The sequence below is a fragment of the Grus americana genome, chromosome 25, assembly GCF_028858705.1.
Source record: "Grus americana isolate bGruAme1 chromosome 25, bGruAme1.mat, whole genome shotgun sequence".
Taxonomy (NCBI): Eukaryota; Metazoa; Chordata; class Aves; order Gruiformes; family Gruidae; genus Grus; species Grus americana.
Genome location: NC_072876.1, coordinates 1,126,938 through 1,144,885, shown reverse-complemented (window position 1 = coordinate 1,144,885; position 17,948 = coordinate 1,126,938). Strand labels below are relative to the sequence as shown.

The 17,948-nt window shown below is 65.2% G+C and overlaps 2 protein-coding genes across 4 annotated transcripts in view; one reads left to right on the top strand and one right to left on the bottom strand.

The window, feature by feature from the left end:
• Window positions 1-2,036: 2,036 nt before the first annotated feature.
• Window positions 2,037-11,104, bottom strand: RNPEP (arginyl aminopeptidase). Its single transcript, XM_054803465.1, has 12 exons — window positions 11,069-11,104; window positions 9,557-10,090; window positions 9,276-9,416; window positions 7,575-7,723; window positions 6,926-7,042; window positions 6,567-6,802; window positions 5,823-5,936; window positions 5,458-5,570; window positions 4,981-5,089; window positions 4,188-4,412; window positions 3,401-3,543; window positions 2,037-2,296 (listed from the first exon to the last, which is right to left on the bottom strand). Exons 1-12 carry the CDS (start codon window positions 11,102-11,104, stop codon window positions 2,132-2,134), a joined length of 2,082 nt encoding a protein of 693 aa, XP_054659440.1. The 3' UTR covers window positions 2,037-2,131.
• The window catches only part of NAV1 (neuron navigator 1), a 77,214-nt gene continuing 69,873 nt past the window's right edge, over window positions 10,608-17,948 (top strand). For all 3 annotated transcript variants that reach the window (XM_054803763.1, XM_054803764.1, XM_054803762.1), the window contains exon 1: window positions 10,608-10,744. The gene's annotated coding sequence lies outside the window, so the exon portion shown is untranslated. The remainder of the gene's footprint in view (window positions 10,745-17,948) is intronic.

Below are 17,948 nucleotides of genomic sequence, written 5' to 3'. Positions count from 1 at the left end.
GAGATCCCTCCTGGGAAGCACAGCTGCCCAGCCCCTGTGTTTCCACTCTTGCGGCCGTAATTTTTAATCAAGGCCAGCAAAGTGGTCCCGGTGCAGTATGAGTTGTGAGCTCCTGTTCAGCATCCTGTAGCGACGTGCACGTGCGTGCTTTGGTGCACTGAGGGCATCGCAGTCTTTGTGCAATGGAGAATGCGTCATTTCATTTAATCCAAGGGAAATGCTTTAGGGACTGCTCAGGCTGTCTCCCAGCTGCTGGCTTGCTCAGGTGAGTCAGAGCAGAGGTGGCAGATGCAGCTGAGAGCCAAGGGCTCATTCTCAACCGGAGAGATTATTTCCAGATGCGTCACAGGTAACGAAGTCCCTTATCAGAGGTCATGTTAATTGTACCGACAGGCTGCATGTTCCCTGGGAAACCACAAGATCTGCAAATGGAAAAAGGTTATATGCTACAACTTGTAGGAATCCTACAAGTTATTTTCAGCGATGCTGACTCCACTAGAGGACATCCATTTCCCAAACACGCAGCCTGGTTCCCGCCGTGAGGAAGAACGGGCTGATTTTTCAGCTATGCCCTTTGACTCCATTTTCTCAAACTATTTGGGGTTTGGCACCTATTCCTGAGCACATGAGCAAGGAAATGCGCAGCCGCTGCTCCCTCTGAGCCAGGGCACTGCAGGCATCCGCTTTGGGAGAGGTTTTGGGTTAGTCCAGGCTCTAGTGACTGTAGTGCTCGGTCAGCGTTGCATCAGTGGGATTTAGTGTCTGAAAAAGGGCACCATCGTGATTTGCCTCTGGGCTGTTGTGCAGGTAGCCAGGATCGTGTACCCCTCCGAGAGGAGCTGGGGACCTGCACCCGGGAGCACCGGGGTCTGCAGTGGATCCGCCCCCCCCCCCCCCCCCCCCCCCCCCCCAGTTTGGCCCTGCGGGGCTGGGTCTCAGAGGAGGAGAGCAGCGAAGTGCCAGGGCTGTCAGGGACGATGGGCCAACCTTCCCGGCGCATCAGGCAGCTGCATGGCCCAAAAGGGACGGCCCCGCTCACCCCATGGGGCACCCCAGCTTTCCTGAGGGATCTCGGGACAGGAGGCTGGGCAGGAGCAGCTGGGTTGGAGGAGCCATTGCCACAGGCTAGCACATGCCGGGGGTGGGGGCACAGTATTTGAGCAGTCTAAAGCAATGGGGTGTTCTCACCATCACCACCTCAGCGCAGCCTTTTGAGCCAGCGGCCTCACGGCCCGCGGGTTCCTGCAGCCGGGGGGGCAGATTTGTACTGGAAGCGTGGGGAGGGTGGTCGTGTTCCTGCGTTTGGTAAGGATTAAGTCACAGCGTCGCTGTCTAGCTTTATTACTCCTGCAGCCTCTGCCACGTGTAGGCCACTCCGGCTCTTCAGAGCCCTACCCGTCATGCTTCACTTGCACCATTGTCCACACTCGAGGCTGGGCACGTTAACCTCCTACCTGCATGGAGCCGGGGGGGGGGGGCGGGGGGGGGGGCGGGGGGAGGCGTGGGAGCCCACCCCACGCTGCCGGTTTGCTGGCAGCTCTCCGGTGGGGCTCGGTGTGCTGCCTGCCCCTCCGCAGCCCGCTGTCCCCCAGGAGAGGGACCGCTGGTAGGAGAGCAGTGGTTGCAGCCCTGTGCCCAATCCCAAAATGAGCCCCAGCATGATGGGGGGGGCAGACACCTTGGTGCGTTGAAGGAGAAGCAATCCCCAACTCATCCTCTGTTGGCAGCAGCACCCACAGATGCTAAAACCAAGAAGCCCCAATTCTGCCCCTCGCCCCCCCCCCCCCGCCCAGGAGGACCAGCTCCCCCCATCCCTGCAGCCATGTGGGACCTGTGACAGCGGGGCAGGACTGGTGCGGATCAGGGCCATGGTGTCCTTTGGCTGCTCCAGCCCCAAGGCTGCTCATGCCGGGCCCATCCCAGGACAGTGGGACCTGGCCCAGGGCTGGCAGGGTCCTGGGCAGGGGGAGCAGGGAGTCACGCTCCAGCTGCCCCTGGGCTGCTGGGAACAGGAAAAGCATGAATAGAGAGAAAAAAAAAAATTACAAATTTTAATAAGGAAATGTGTGCAGTGATGCACTGAGGTCCTGTCAGAGAGAAAACCCACAGAGGGAGCGGAGCCCAGGCCGCTCTAGTCCTTTGCCACCTCCAAGCCCAGGATCTTCTTGACATAGTTCTGGACGTTGACGTGGAGCTGGGGGGCCGTAGCTGAGAAGGTCTCCATGGCCAGGGCCCGGGCTGCCTCTGACCCGCCCCACATGGCACGGTAGAGGGGCAGGGTGTACTTCTGCTTCCCCTGCAGAGACAGAGCAGGGGGTTACACCCCAACCTCCCCCCTGGCTCCAGTGGGGTAAAACCCCAGGAGCACCACGTTCCCCCCCCCCCCAGGGCACAGCACCTCCAGCATGGCCCTGCTCTGGGCCACAGAGGAATGGGACAGGGTGGAAAATGCTGCTGTGGGCAACCCAGACACTACAGCACCTGGAGAGAGGAGACCACCTTGACCTTGGAGAAGGGGCAGACCCATGAGAAGCTCAAGTTCAACAAGGCCACGTGCAAGGTCCTGCACATGGGTTGGGGCAATCCCAAGCACAGCTACAGGCTGGGTGGGGAATGGATTGAAAGCAGCCCTGAGGAGAAGGACTTGGGGATATTGCTTGATGAAAAGCTCGACATGACCCGGCAGTACACGCTCGCAGCCCAGAAAGCCACCCGTGTCCTGGGCTGTATCCCCAGCAGGTCAAGGGAGGGGATTCTGCCCCTCTGCTCCGCTCTGGTGAGACCCCCCTGCAGTGCTGCATCCAGCTCGGGGGTCCCCAGCACAAGAAGGACATGGAGCTGTTGGAGCGAGTCCAGAGGAGGCCACAGAGATGATCGGAGGGCTGGAGCACCTCTGCTGTGGAGACAGGCTGAGAGAGTTGGGGTTGTTCAGCCTGGAGAAGAGAAGGCTCCAGGGAGACCTTACTGTGGCCTTTTGATATAGAAAGGGAATTTGTAACAGAGACTTTTTACCAAGGCCTGTAGTGACAGGACAGAGGGGCAGCAGTTTTAAACTGAAAGAGGGCAGGGTTAGATTGGACATAAGGAAGAAATAACGTATGATGAGGGTGTTGAGACGCTGAACAGGTTGTCCAGAGAGGTGGTAGATGCCCCATCCCTGGAAACATTCAAGGCCAGGTTGGATGGGGCTTTGAGCAACCTGATCTCGTTGACGATGTCCCTTCCTCACTGCAGGGGGATTGGAGTAGATGAGCTTTGAAGGTCCCTTCCAACCCAAACCATTCTGTGGGTCTATCAAGAGCAAGAGCCAACCCCTGGCCCTCTGGCACAGGAGGTCCTGTGCCCATCTCTCCCCCGATGGCACGCTGCCGGGCACAGCCGCCGCTGCCTGGGCACAAACCTGGCTGTGGAGGAAGTCCTTGACCTTGCTATACTCTGCCTCAAGGTTGTTCTTGAGGACAATCTGGCACCAGCGGAGTCGCAGCTCTGCATTCTGGGCCTTGGAGATCTTCGGGTACATCTTGCTCAGCCTCTCCACGTTGCCTGCAAGAGGGGGATCGTCACCAACCCCACAGGGGCTCTGCCTCCAGCTCCCAGACCCCGCTTCGAGGGGACTCTGTGAGCCCATCCTGGCTCTGCTGCAAATCCTCTGGGATCCTCCCAGCCCCAGACCCCCCCAGCCTCCCAGCACCCCCAGCTCTGGGAGCATTGCAGGCACCCACTGGCTCGGGGCAGGGGGGTGCCCATGTTGGGCCTCCTGGGGCCACGCAGCCCTGCAGAGCCAAGCCACCAGGCTCGTGGGGTGCCAGCACGAAGGGTAGGGATGTCCCTCAGTGGAGAGTGCAAGGAGGGGAGGTGACAGCCCAGTGCAACATGGAGCTCAACGTGGGGAGGTGACAGCCCAGCTGAGGCAGCCTGGGGACAACAGGGCTCCTCCCTGCCACCGCACGTCCCCATACATCTGGGGACACGCGTCCCCTGGCTCCCCGCTCCCCCACTGCGCAGATCGAGGCTTCCCAGACACCAGACACGGCTCTGCTGGACCACAGCAGGGATGGGCTGATGGCCACACACCCAACACGTCCTCCCGACGCGTCCTCACATCCCCAGCCAACTGGCTGGACTGGGGCACATCACCCCGTGTCTCCCCCGAGCGCGGGAGCCCCGGGAGGTGACCTGGCCCTCACCTTCTGGCAGGGGGGATTTCTGCAGGACCCGATCCAGGAAGTAGACCAGCTGGTACGTCCTCCAGGCCGTGACGTCCACGGCTTCGATCGCCTCCATGTTCAAGCTGTCGGCTGCCCAGAGCTCTGCCAGTTCATCTGCCGGCTTCATCAGCTGCTCCCCTGGCGAGAGGTCGGGCAGGTAGGGGGGCCAGCCCGGCGTGTTCAGCCAGCGGTCAAACTCAAAGCCTGCGGCGAGGAAGGGGGGGGAGAGCTGAGACGGGTTTTCTGAACCCTGTGCCGGGTGCTGCTGCCCAGACACCCCGCTGCCTTCTCCGAGGGTGACCCCAGCAACCACCAAACCTCCCAGGGATGGCGGCGAGCAGAGACTAACGGGGTGAGGCCGTTCAGCCACCCCAGGCTTGGTGCGTGCTTGTGCAGTAACAGCCCACCGCTGCCAGCGAGGCAAGGCTGAGCCCGATCCCAGCGCTTGCCAGGGGCTCCACGGGCTGACGCTCACATCCCGGCGCCGGGCTCAGCTGTCCGTGGGGGAGCCCCACCAAACAGCACCCGAGCGCAGAGCGTGGACTGGATGGAAAAGCTCCAGCTGAGCAGGCGCGTGCCTGAGGCCAGGTTGGTGCCCGATCCTGGGCCGGCCAGCGCTGCGCTGCCTCCGTTGAAGCCAGTAGCGGCAGCAGCGTCTCCAGAACCCACAAACCGATGTGCACGGGGTCTGCACGGGACACGGGACAGCTCCGACACCACGGGGTTTGCAAAGCGGCGCTCCGTCCCCTGTCCCGGAAGGCACTGTGCTGACCTGGGATGGAGTCCACGCCTTTCTCCTTCAGCTCCGGGAAATACTCCAGGTAGAAACTGAGGGCGTTGTCCGCTGTGATGCTCTGGAACTTGAACCGGTTCACGTAGGCCTGCAGGGAAAGCCGGGGCATGATGCCGCACACGCTCACCCCTGGCAGCGCTGCCCGGCCCTCCCCGTGCTCCATCTCATGGGATGTAGTGTTGCCGAGCCCACGCCAGCCCCCGTTCCTCCCCCCAACCAGGGGCTGCCCAGCCCCCCGCATCCCCCGGGACACCTCTCAGCATTGCCACCACCTGCTGCCAGCGCGGGGCCACGCTCTGCCCTCATCTCATTCCCCCTGTGAACATCTCTATTTCCCATCTCTTCTTCCTCTCCCCAGCCACCCCGTTCAGCTTGTCCTGCCCAGGGTCCCGTTGCGCTCTGGCCTCCCGGTTTTGTCTGACTTGGCACCTCCACCTGGCACCAACTTGTACCGACCTGGAGGAAGGCATCGAACTTGCTCTGGTCCCCCACGAGATGGGCCAAGTAGCTCACGAAGCAGTACCCCTTCTCGTAGGGCGTTTCATTGTACGTGTCGTCCGGATTGACACCTAGAAAAAGGGAAAACCCTCAGGAATCACCTGCCCACCTGTAAAACAAAACAGCCCTCACGTGCGCCAAGATTTCTGCTTTCTGTGCTGGATGCGAATCTGTCATCCCTCCTGGAGCCATCGCCTCGCTCGGCTCCCACCACCAGCGCCGGTTTTATTGCAAGCTATGAAACACCCCAGCTGCAGGGCTTCCCCCCCAACACTGCCGCTCCCCCCCGGCTGGCTGCGGGAGGACGGGGACGCTCCACAGACCTGGCTCGATGACGACCCGCAGCTTGTTGAGTGGATGGTCCTCCCCGGTGTTGTCCATGTGCTGGCGCAGGAGGGCCCTTCCCGTCGCAGCCTCCAGGCAGGTGTACGCCGAACCTGGGCAGAGACAAGCAGGAGGCGTTCGGAGACCCCGACACTTCGTATTTCCTTGGCGTCTGTCTCCCCAGCTGCAAGGAGAGTAAACCGGGTGCTGCTACAGGAGGGAAACAGCATTAGCTTATAAGCTGGAAGGGGAGGATAAACAAGGCACTGGGGCGGTAGAGCTGCGGAGAGGCGCGGCAGCACGGCCCTCAGTTAGCAAAGGGATTTTAGAGCCATTAAAATTTAGCTGGATGCAGCAAACGGCGCCAGGAGCGCCTGAGCTGCTGGGTGTGACCGTGTGTCCAGGGGGGAGCTCAGGGCATCTGGATCAGCTCCCCGCGGGAGCAAGAGGAAGGTGAGGCTGGGCAGGACTGTGGCGCCCACGTCCCTGGCACGGGGCTGCAGGGGCTCCGTCCAACTCTCAGAGCAAAGGCGGTTCTGCTGCTAACACGAAACCCCCGGGGCATTCCAGGCTGCCGCCCGTCACCCCTCCCGAGATGCAGCGCAGGCTCCGGCCCCACACGCAGCAGTTGGAGGGACGCGCTGAGCCGCGGCGTACGGAGCCCGGACCCACGCAGGTCCTGCCTGTGATGGCACGGCCGCACACGGGGGCTCGGCGCCCTGCGGCCAGGCAGGGCCACGCACCGTAGACTTCGGTGGAAATGCGCCTCTGGGCGTACATGGTGAAGCCCTCGTTCAGCCAGAACTCGCCCCACGTGGCATTGGTGACCAGGTTGCCAAACCAGCTGTGGGAGATCTCGTGGATGATGACGTCCACCAAGGAGCGGTCCCCAGCCAGCAAGCAGGGCGTCACAAAGGTGAGGCAGGGGTTCTCCATCCCGCCGAAGGGGAAGGAGGGCGGCATGAACAGGACGTCGTACCTGCCGGGGAAAAGCAGCCAACTTGGGTCAGACCCAGCTCCTCCTGCCAACACGGCTGGGGACGGAGGGATGCTCCCTCCCCGGCCCCGGGGAACAAAGCCCTTTGGGAACAGGAGGCCGTACCTGCCCCAAACATAAGGTCCAAAGAGCTTCTCTCCAACTGCCAGGAACTCCTCAATCACCCCATCGTACTCCTTCTTCGCAGCCTCGATCAGGCAGGGCTCAGCCCAGACACGGCTCCTGGCCAAAGGCGTAGAAGAGGAAGTTTTAACCAGTAGTGGACTTTCCCCCTATTGCTTCATCAGACAAGAACCGCACATGTTTATTCCACAGCGAAATAAAAGCCTGCTGATAAAGAACGCTAACGAGACCGATAGTGCAAACCGCTGTCATTTCTTTCCTTGTCTGAATGTCAAAGGGCTTTTATACAGCCGCGGTGACAGCCGGGAACCGAACAACCACCAGCCTTGGGAAGAGACGTGGGACCCTCCGTGAGCAGGGACCCGCTGCTCCCATTCCCGTGCACGGGGGTGAATCGAGCAGAGCCAGGGACGTCCTCAAGAGTGAGAAGCACCCTCGGCCGGCAGAGCCCGTGGTCTGATGACACGGCGCCCTGCGCACAGCAGACAGAGGACTGACCGGGTCACGCTTATGGTCGGCGTCTCCACGCCTGCCTGCTCCCCAGAGCCCAGCGGTGCAGGGGCATGGGAGCTGCACCGTGCGGCTCCCGCAGCCGGGGCTTAACGCCTGAGTCTCCTCCAGAGCCACTTACCTCGGGCCAACGTCAGCAGACACAATGTCCCCGACGGCCAGAGCGATCAGGTAGGAGGGGATCGGCTGGGACATCTTGAAGACGAAGGTGTTATCCTTCTGCTTCTCCCAGCTCGTGGCACTCATCACAGCCGTGAAACCCTCGGGGACCTGGACACGTAGATAAAAACATCTGTTAGATCCGTAACGTACAGAGCAGGACGTCAGCCAACCCAGCTGACGGTGAACACGTCCCAGCACGCTGGAGGTGGCCACGTCTGTGGGCACCGCAGGTTTTGGGGCGCACAGCAGAGTGCTAATGCCCCAAGCTCCAACTGGGGATCACAGCTGCATCCCTGCGACAGCATCGCTTGGTGCTTGGGCTCAAACACCAGCGAGGTGCAACACGGGGACACCCGGAGCTGCCCTGCGAGGTGCCAGTGAGATAAAGAAACGCTGAGTTATGGGTGCTGAAAGGGCAAAGGATGCAGATCCTGCAGACGCAGGCTCTCCTCCCATTTCTGACACAACAACTCGTTTTTCCTGTTCTCAAGCCAAAGCGGGACCCGCGGCCAATCCACCAGAGACTGATCCCATCTCTCCTCTTCCAAACGTGGGGCGAGCCCCCCCAGTGCCGCGGGGAACACGGTTTTCTTGGTGCAGAGCATCACGCTGTGGCTCTACAACAGCCGAGCCCTGCGCTCCCCCATCGGTGGGGTGGGGCCGACTCTGCCGAAGCTTTAAGGGCAGAAATTAGAGCAAGAGGCAGAATAAATAAGGTCCTGCATCACCAGCTGATGCCACCGCATGCTGTCAGCCTTGGCTCGGTGTCACGCTGAACAGCGGCCTCCCTTAACCTTCCCTTTTAACTGCGGCAGGCCGGTGCTGTGGGGCGGCCCAGTGCCGGTGCCACCGCGTGACCGCTCGCACGCAAGGAGGGAATTTGGGTTATGCGCTCCCATTTTTGTATTAAACCTCGGGACCAGCACCTGCTCCTTCCATCCCGGAAACCCGGCAGCCCCCGCACTGCCACCAGGACCTGGTGCTGCCCGGCATCATCCCCCTCCTCCAGCTGTGTGTCGTCCCCCCCCAAACCTGGCTCATGGGCCAAGAGCAGGCATCCTGCCGCCCTCAGACTGCTACGGGGCAAACCCTGGGCTTTCTGTGATAACCGGTGGAACTACTTCAGACAAACGCAGCAGCACGAGGAGAGCAGAGAGGTTTAAAGGCCGAGATGATCCCAATGGTTAGCTGATATTTTGGCATCAAGCATCGAGTATTTCGGCCACCTCCCACGGGGAGAGAAGAGCTTCCAGCAGGCCGGCCGGCACGTGCGCCTGTTCGCAAGCCTTTGCACGACGCGGCGCCCGGCACGCGCAGCTGGGGAGAAGCGAGAGGGCCGCTGGGGTCTGTTTGCGTTCATCTGAAGATGAATGCAAGAGAAGAACAGGAGCATAAATGACTTATTTTTCAGAGCCTTCTCTGCTGGGGGCCTGCAGCGGAGGATTCGAAGCCGGCGCGACAAGCGTCCGACGTGCCAATGCCGCGCAGAGGCCCGGGCGGCGGCGCCGCTGCGACGCCCCAACGTTTCAGCGCCTCCCGCGAGGGAGCCGGCGGCTTCCCCGGGAGCAAACCTCGCGAACTCACGGAGGGTTTGGCTCCCAGTAGGCGCGAGCGGCACGGCTGGGTCCGCGCCCCGCGTGCTGCCCGGGGTGCCGCTTACCTTCACCGTGGCCGAGTACGTGCATTTGACCGACGGGGTGTCGAAGCCGGGGAAGAAGGACCTGTTGAGGACGGCCTGGCCTTGCGTGTACATGTAGGGCTTCTGCTTCCCCGCCGTCTGCTCGGGGGCGAGCCAGCACACCTGGGGGGGAGGCAGGGGCCGGGCCCCCGGGTGAGGGCCGCTCGCCCCGGCCGCTCTCCGGGTGCCGCCGGAGCCGGGAAGGGGGCTCGGCCCACCCCGGGCCCGGTGTCCCGCAGCCCCCCCCTGCCCTCCCCGCTCACCCCGGGCCCCTCGCCCGCCTCGTAGTCGATCTCGAGGGTGAGGAGCTGCCCGGCGCGCGGCGGCTGGGGCAGGGCGACGTGCAGGGCGCTGCCGTAGCTGGCGAAGGGCCGGCTCTCCACGGGCACCGCCTGCCCGGCCGGGTCCCCGGGGGTGCCCGGGGGCGGCAGCAGCGCGGCGCGGTGCACGGCCAGCCCGGGGTGCGCGTCCAGCACCAGCGGCCCCGCGCCCTCGCGCTCGCAGCGCAGCTCGAGCCGCGCCGTCCCGCGCAGCCGCCCCGCGCCCGCCGCCGCGAAGGCCACGCGCAACGACAGGTGCAGGTGCCGCAGCGACCACGCGCCCGCGCTGCTGGCCGAGGCCGCGTCCCGGGGAGCCGCCATGGCTGCTGCGGGGGGAGGGGGCGGGGCCGCGGCGGAAGGGGCGGAGCGAGAGGGCGGGGAGGGCACCGCCCAGGGGCGGGGCGGGGGCGAGGTCGCGACGGGAAAGGGGCGGGGCCGGGCGGCAGAGCGAGGCGCGGGGCGGGGCCGGGACAGCGTCTGGGGGTCCCCGGAGCGGGGGGGGGGGACACACGGACCCCGGGGGGGGCGGGGGATGCGTGGGGGGGATCGGAGGAGATCCGTGGGGGGATCCAGAGCGGGAGGGATCGGGGGGGATCTAGGGGACACACACCCATGGGAGTGGCGGGGAGTCCGTGGGTCACGGGGGTCCATGGGGGGCACCCCTGGGGCAGGGCGTCCGTGGGAGGGTCCGTGTCGGGATCCGGGGGGGCCGGGGGGCGGTGTGGGGAGGGCCCCGCGGGGGGAGCCGGTGGGGAATCCGCGGGCCGGGAGTGTCCCCGGGCATCCCGGGGGGAGTCCCTGGGGGATCCCTGCCTCCGGCTTCGCCGCCGAGCGGCACCGGGGGCGGCGGGGCCCGGGCGGGTGCGCGGCCGCCCCGGAGGGACCGAGCGGGGCAGAGGCGGCCCCGCACCCGCCTCTCCGTGCCGGGGGCCCGGGGCTCGGGGGGCCGGGGGCGGGCATCCCCGTGCGGCCGGAGCGGCGGGGCCGGGCCCGGGCCTGCGCGACTCCTCCCCCGGCCCGGCCCGGCCCGGCGCGGGGTCCCTCGGCCGCTCTGCCGCTCTGCCACTCTGCCACCGGCGGCGGCACCGGGCGCTGCCCGCGGGGCCGCGGCGGGACGGGGCGCAGCGAGCGGTGAGTGCCGCGCCGGCCGGCTGGCTCTGCCCCGCGGGGCTGGGGAGCGGAGCGGGGCGGGGGGGCCAGCCCGGGGGGCCCGGGGTGATGGGGGACATCCTGCGGGGACCGGCGGTGGGGACCGGCGGTGGCGGGGGACACCCCGACGGGGATGGCAGATGATGGGGGGGCACCCCCGTGGGGGCCGAGGTGATGGGGTCATGCTGCGGGGGACCAGCGGTGACACGGGGGGACATCCCGGCGGGGACCGGGGGTGACAGGGCAGCGGCCATGGGGACTGTCGCCACCTGACACTCGGGGCCGCCCCCCCCCCCCCCCCAGTACCCCCTCAAGGTTCCCACCTCTCCTCGGGGACCCCATTTCGGCAGCAGGAGCCGCAGCAGGGCCGTGGCGTGGGCAGCCCGGGGGCATGGTGCGGCCGGGCGTCCCAGTTACCCCAGTGTCCCCCAGACACTCCCATCCCCGTCCGCGGCAGAGGGGGGCTGTGGGAAGCCGCCGCCGTGCTAAAGGCAGGTGCCGGTGCTGCCTGCTCCTGCCTTGGCCTCCCCAGACCAGCCCCGGGGAGAGCAGTAGCACCAACAAAGGGTGACAGAACGGGGGGGGGAACTGAGGCACGGAGGGCTGCCGAATCGGTGACGATTCTCCAGAGAGACGGCCGGGGCTTGGAAAGCGTGTGTCGTGCTGCCCTGCATCCCCTCTCTGCAGGCAGAGCAGGTCGGTGCCAACAGATCAGGGCGTCCGCCCTCATTTCGGGGACGGGAAGGTGCTGCGGTGCTGCGGGCACCTATGGGTGCTCCCTGGATGGATGCCCAGGGCTGGGTGGCTCCAGATGCTCTGTGTCCCCGTGTTGGTGTGGGGACAGGAGGGAGGGCAGCGGCGACTTTGGCTTTTTTTTAAAATACTGTTTTCACCGGTAGCGAAGGGGTCGGGGGCCTGATGGCTTCTCCCTCCTGGATGCTCGACCACCCTGGGGATGCTCCATCACCCCAGGGATGCTCGGCCACCCCGGCTGGGGTTGGCGGAGCATTCCTGGGGTGATGGAGCATCCCCACACCCCGTGTGGCTCATGCAGAGCTGGCGGTGTTGCACCCCGGCTTTGCTCGGCGCTGCAGCCGAACCGGGATGGCACGGCGCAGGGAGAAAACTTAGAGGTGACTTCGGCACAGGCCATGTCCCCCACGGGACGTTAACGTATCCGTCACCCCACAGGGGGAAACGGGGATCCGCAGCGTGTGTGTCCCTGTGTGCCAGGGCTCCTGCTTTCCTGGATTTCACCTAGGAAAAAAACAACTGGGAGGAAAGCCAGGGAGTCTGGGTGTGCCGGGCTGCCGGTCTCGTAGCCGTCCCTGCTGGGTACCCCCGGCCAGCCCAAAACGGGCAAACGCGTGCCCCCGCACAGGCAGGGTTTGCCCACAGTTGCTGGGGTGCTGCCTGTGCTCCCCAGGGCTTTGCCGTAGCTGCTTGCGCCGTCATCCCCAACGCTGGAGAATGTCCGGGTGCTCCCGGGGGGGGGTTTGCAGGGATGGGGGGAGCCCGCTGCACCCCCCGGCAGGGTGTGTTGGTGTCTGTGTTGTTGCAAGGTGGGGTTGGACCCCCCCCCCACCCCCCCCCCACCCCCTCCCGGGGTTTTGCAGCCGGGGAAGCTGAGTCAGGAAATCCCGGCTGGCCCGGACGGATCCTGGCTGAGTCATTTTGCAGGCGCTGAGTAACTGCCCGTGCCGTGCCGTGGGGGGTGCAGGGCTGCACGCAGCCTCCATGGGTGGGCAAGAGCTGCCTGCTTTGCCTGCTCTGCCTGCACACATCCCCGTCGGCTCCCTGTGGCCCTGGCCTCATCCAGCTGGCAGCCTGTGCCCACCTCGGTGCTCTCCTCACCCTGCCAGCCCCGTGCCTCAGTTTCCCCTCCATGCTTTCCCGGGACAGGGCACAAGGCTCCTGGGGTGCGGGCATGGTCTGGATCCGGCCCTGCAGGACATTCCCAGCACGGGGAACTGACCTCCGAGGCCAGGGTGGGTCTGAACAGGGCAGACAGGGTGGGATGGGGACCATGAGGCCGGGTGAGTTCTGGTGTTGGTTGTGAGGGGAATGATGTCCCCAATGCAGGATTTGGGCCTCCTCCCTCTGCTAAGGGGGTCTCCAGGCTGAGTCTTGGGATGAGGACTGGGATGAGAATGAGAATGGGAATGGGGACAGGTACGGGGATGGGGATAGGGACGGGATGGGGCCAGGGATGGGGATGGGGATAGGGATGGGGACAGGGATGGGGCCAGGGGTGGGGCTGGCAGAGACTGGAGCAGGGCTCAGGGTGCAAGTGGGGACGCTGCGGGGCAATCCAGCCGGCCTCGCTGGCAGCAGGTTATAAATAACCCACCGAGACACGAGGGTTTTTCCTGCCGCCCCCCCCACCCCGCTGCAGCCCCATGGACAGGAAAAAGGTGTTTCCGGCTGCGGACGGAGCGAGGCCCCAAGCCCAGGGCGGGGGGACGTGGGGCCTGGCCACGGGCAGACGGGTGGGGGAGGCAAGTGGCCCGCGAGGGCTGGCGCTGGGGTGCAGCCACTGAGCCCACGGCTGGCCAGACCCCTGACGCTGGGGGGGCCACTGCAGCCCCCCGGCCGGGCTGGCTGCGGGAGCCCCAGGCTGAGCCACCAACCCGTTGCCGGAGCCGTCATGGGGAAGGGACGGGATGTGGTGCCACCAGGCTCGGGCACCCGACAGGCGAGTGCCCTGGGACCGTGTTCCTCCCTCCCGTGACCGGGCCAGGATCCGTGCGGGGCCGGGAGAGCCGGAGCCGGTGCTGTGGGGGGAGCGTGCCCGGCCGTGCCTGTCACCCGGTGCCCGTCACGCTCGCAGAACTGCTTGCACTCACCGATCTGGCAGGAGGTTCCCTCGCCTGTGCTTGCTCCCAGGGGCTCTGACAAGCTCCAGTGGCAGCAAAGTGACAGGGGAATGTCAGCGTGGGATGGGGACATCGGCCTGGGATGGGGACACCAGCACGGGCTGGGGCTCCTCAGCACCCGTTCCCACCGCTGTGGTGACAAACCCTCCCGCTCCGCTGGGGGGGTGACAGCCCCCCATCACCTGTCAGGGGCAGCTGGGGACACCCCGTGCTGTCCTCCCACCAGCACCCAGGCAGTGACAAAGATGGGTCCCCAGGGATGGAGCAGGTGGGACCTCGCTGGCTCTGCCCGCTGCCCCATGTGTCCCCAGGGAAACCCCAGCTCGTGTCACCAGCCTGTCCCCAATGGGCAGGGTCAGTCCCCAAGCCCTAACCAAGCCCAGAGGAGCGCCAGCTCCCAAAAACACACCCCGGGGATCTGGGACCCACTGGGGTGGTCGGTGGCCGCAGGCGGTGACGAGGCCGATGGCAGCACATGGGGAAACTGAGGCACAGGCTGCAGGCAGGTGGCAAATTGCCAGCACCTCTGGGTCCTCCTTGAACGCTCCCAGGCGACAGATCAGCCACCAACCCGTCCCAGCAGGCTCTGACGCCTTCCCCGCTGCATTTGTCAGCACGGGCCAAGCCCTGCTTGTTAGCAAGGACTTCTAACGAGCTTTGCGCAGCCATGCCATGGGTCTGGGCGGCATTATGGACACGGGGCACTGCTGCCAGATTAACTGCCCCGATTAGGGGGTGCTGAGGGGGAGAGGGGCCGGAGGAGCCCCCAGCACTCGGCACCCCCTGCCATCGTCACGGGAAGTGACAATAATTGGAGAGAGCAGGCTGTTCGTTAACCGGGGACAGAGGACCTGGCTGAGTGGCACGGAGGGGGTTGGAGCTTTGCTCCATCCCAGGGATGCGATGGGCAGGAGCTGGACTGACGCCGTCTCTGGCTGTGGGGTGGTCCCCCCCACGCTGCTCTGAGCTTGCCCGGTCAATGCCCCATCCCAGCGCGGCCCCCAAACCACCTGCAGAATCATCGCTGTCCCCCAGGACCTTTCAGGGGGGCTCTGGGTCACCTCATCTCAGTGTTGAGTTCCCATTAGCACCCGCAATGGCTGCATGTTGCTTCATCGCAGGGTCGCATCCTGCAAATCCCCTTCCCCAAGAGCCTTGGCAGCACGTCCTGGTGCCGCCCTGGCTCCTGCCCTGCTGCCACCTGCAGTCACCGCGTGTCCCATGTAAGCCTGGGGACACCATCCTCCGGCACCCAGCGGTGCTTTAACCTGCCGTGATTTATGCTGCGGCGCCCGCAGTTGGGGCCCTGCTCAGCCACGGCTGTGCTGCGGCAGCTGTCTTTACGCCGACTGCACTGGGGCAGGGTTTGGCCACGGAGGGGATGAAGCCAGAGCCCAGATGCTGCCCCGCAGGCACCAGCGGTTGGGGTGCCCCAAGGCACCGTACGTGGAGGGTACGGGTGGGGACGAGGCACCCGTCCTCAGGGCCACCCGGGGCAGTGGGGCTGGTGGCCTGGCATCGCATCCTCTCACGGCCGGGCTGCGGGAATTGGGCTCTGAAGGTCTTGGCCGTGCTGTGGGGAGCGGGTTTTGTGGGAGCCGCGGCTCAAGTTAAGACCTCCCAGTATTTGCCGGGACTCCCTGGGTTCCCCCGCTCCCATGGAGGAGCGGAGGTGGGAGCTGGAGGAGCCGGCTTTGCGTTCATCCCCCGTCCGCATCCTCGGCTCCCACCGGACACGTCCGCGGGGCCCATGCGGATGCGGCCGGGCGGCGTCACCTCTGGCAGCGGAAACCCCCTGCTCAGGGCCGGGCGATAAGTCACGGCTTCTCCTCCACCCCTTCTCCTTCTCTTCCCCTGCCCCTCGCCCCGGCAGGCTCCGTGCCCTCCCGCTGCGGGCCCCTGGGGACTTGGCTCCACGTCGGGGCGTCCATCCCAGAGGATATGTGCCACAGGGTGGGCGAGGGGGAAGGCAGGAGTGCTGCCAGCCTCACACGGGCTGCTCACTGCGGGCAGGCAGGATGCTCAAGGCACGCTCGAGGGATGTTCCGGCTCCCCTCTGGGAAAGCCGGGTCTCCTCTGGGTGTGATGGCTCCATTAGCCGCATCCCTTTGAGGCAGGAGGTTTAATTTCCCATGTAAGAGGATGGTGGGACCGAAGCTGCCGCCTGCTCTGGGGCTGCCAGGGGGAGCGCCAGGGTTGGGGGGGACACTGCCCGCCCCTGCCTGCCTCTTCCAGCCACGCGCATAAGTGGCAGTCCCGGCTCTTCGGGGACGTCGGCGTCAGGGACACGCTTAGGGTTGTGCTGAGAAACCCCAGGGACGTGGCTCCCTCCGGACCGCGTGTCACTTGAGTCTGGCAGCGGCGATGGGTGGGCAGCCTGCCTGCTCACGCTCGGAGCGGAGACCGCTGCAACCCCCCAAGACCTGGGCAGGGAGGTGTTTGCCAGCAGCCACCGCGGATTTACAGCTCGCTGGAAAATCCACTCATTCCATTAAGGGCTCCCTGCGGCTTTTGCTTTCCATTGCAAATACCCGGCTGTCGCAAGGGAAAGCCCCTTGGGGTGCCACTGGGTGTGGGGGGCTCTCGGGGCAAACGCGGCTGGGAAGAGTCCTGGATACAAGGGTGGCGGATTTATTTATTATACGAGTGATTATCGGACTGAGGGGAGATCTCATCCTGCCTGCCCAGGTAAGACCAGACGGGGCAGTTTTGCACGTGGTGGGAATGGCCTGTACTGGGGGGGACTGGGGGTTCAGCTGGGAATCGGAGCCATGAGTTGAGTTTCCCTCACCTGGTTCATCACCAGAAGCAGATTCAGCATCTAAAAATGCCCCAGCTTGGAGCTCAGCTGCTTTGCAGGGAGGGACGCAGCGATGGCACATCGCCCCCAGCTCTGTGTCTCTGCTCTCGGGGTTCAAGCTCCCGCTTTGGGCCACGTTATGCCGAACCCTTTGCTGTGTCCCCAGCGTTACCCACCCCACACTCCCTGCAGCATTTCTGAAATCCTTAGCCCACTCTGAGGGGAAAAAATGAAATTTTTTTGTAGCCTGAAGCCCCTGCTCTGCCCACTGTGGGCTTGGAGAGCTGAGCGTTGGAAGGAACGGACAGGCAGCGAGGGGCTCGGCTGGCTGCACGCCGGCCATGCCAGGGATACACCGCCCGTGCCGGGACCGGGGAAACAAACCCAGCTCCCCCCCCGACGATCACACTGCACACGTACGCATGCGAGCACGACAGCATCTGCTGAGTTAATGCATTTCGCAGCCCCGCCGCACAGCTGCCTCTCCCTGCCGCCCCGCTCAGCAAAGCCAAAATGCGTCGGGGGCTTCCAGGTTTCAAGGGCTGAGGACCGGGGGGGCTGTTTCCGCACGGCGGCGGAGGCGAATGCAGACGCTGTGACATCTGCTCTGGCTCAAAAATCCTGGGAGCAAAGGGCCAGGTCCGTGATGCGGCAAGAACATGGGGCTAAATTAATGATGCAATCGGCTTCAGAGAGTTTCAGCCCAGACAGAAGTTTATCCAAACGGCACCCGTCCGAGTGCCTGCACCTGGGCTGCGGGACGGCTCCTGGCCAGGACACGTGCCGGGGGATCCTCGGCCCCATGGCAGCACTGAGGTTTTGGGAAGATTTTGGAGGGGTTTTGGAAAGGTTTTGGGAAGGTTTTGAAGACCCTGAGTCTGTGGCACCCGGTGGCTCGTGTGCCCGGAGGAGCCGGCTGTGGGGCTGCCGACGGCTTCACGGCTCTTGTCACCGGGCAGGACGGGGGGAGCGGGGAGGCCGAGGAGGGCGGGAGACCCCCAGGCACAACCCAAACCCTCCTCCCGGGCGGATCTTCGCCACAGGGGCGTCTGGAGGAGGTTCAGTGGGGTGTCGCTCCACAGCGGGGCAGCCCTGCCTTGGTCCCCGAGGGTGCTGGGGACCCTGGGCTGTGACAGGCAGTGCTGCTGGGGGGACAGATGGCACCAGGCCCTGGACAGATGGTGCCGGCCCCAGACAGGCAGCCGCAGGACGGAGGGGCCTGTGACCCCCATGAGCGGGGCTGGTCCCAGGGGACTTGCTCTGCTGGCCGCGGGTGGGCCGTGGTGGCCGTGGGCCATGGGCCATGGGCCCGGGGGGTGACACCGGCCTGGGAGGGGGACGGACACGGGCTCCGGGAGGAGGCACCGGCCCAGGGAGGGGTGCACGGGCTCGGGGGGGCAGTACGGTCCGGAGAGGGTGATAGCGGCCCGGGAAGGCGGCACCGGCTCCGGGGGGACACACCGGTCCCGGAAAGTGGCACCAGCCGGGGGGGCGGGATCGGGTGGGGGGG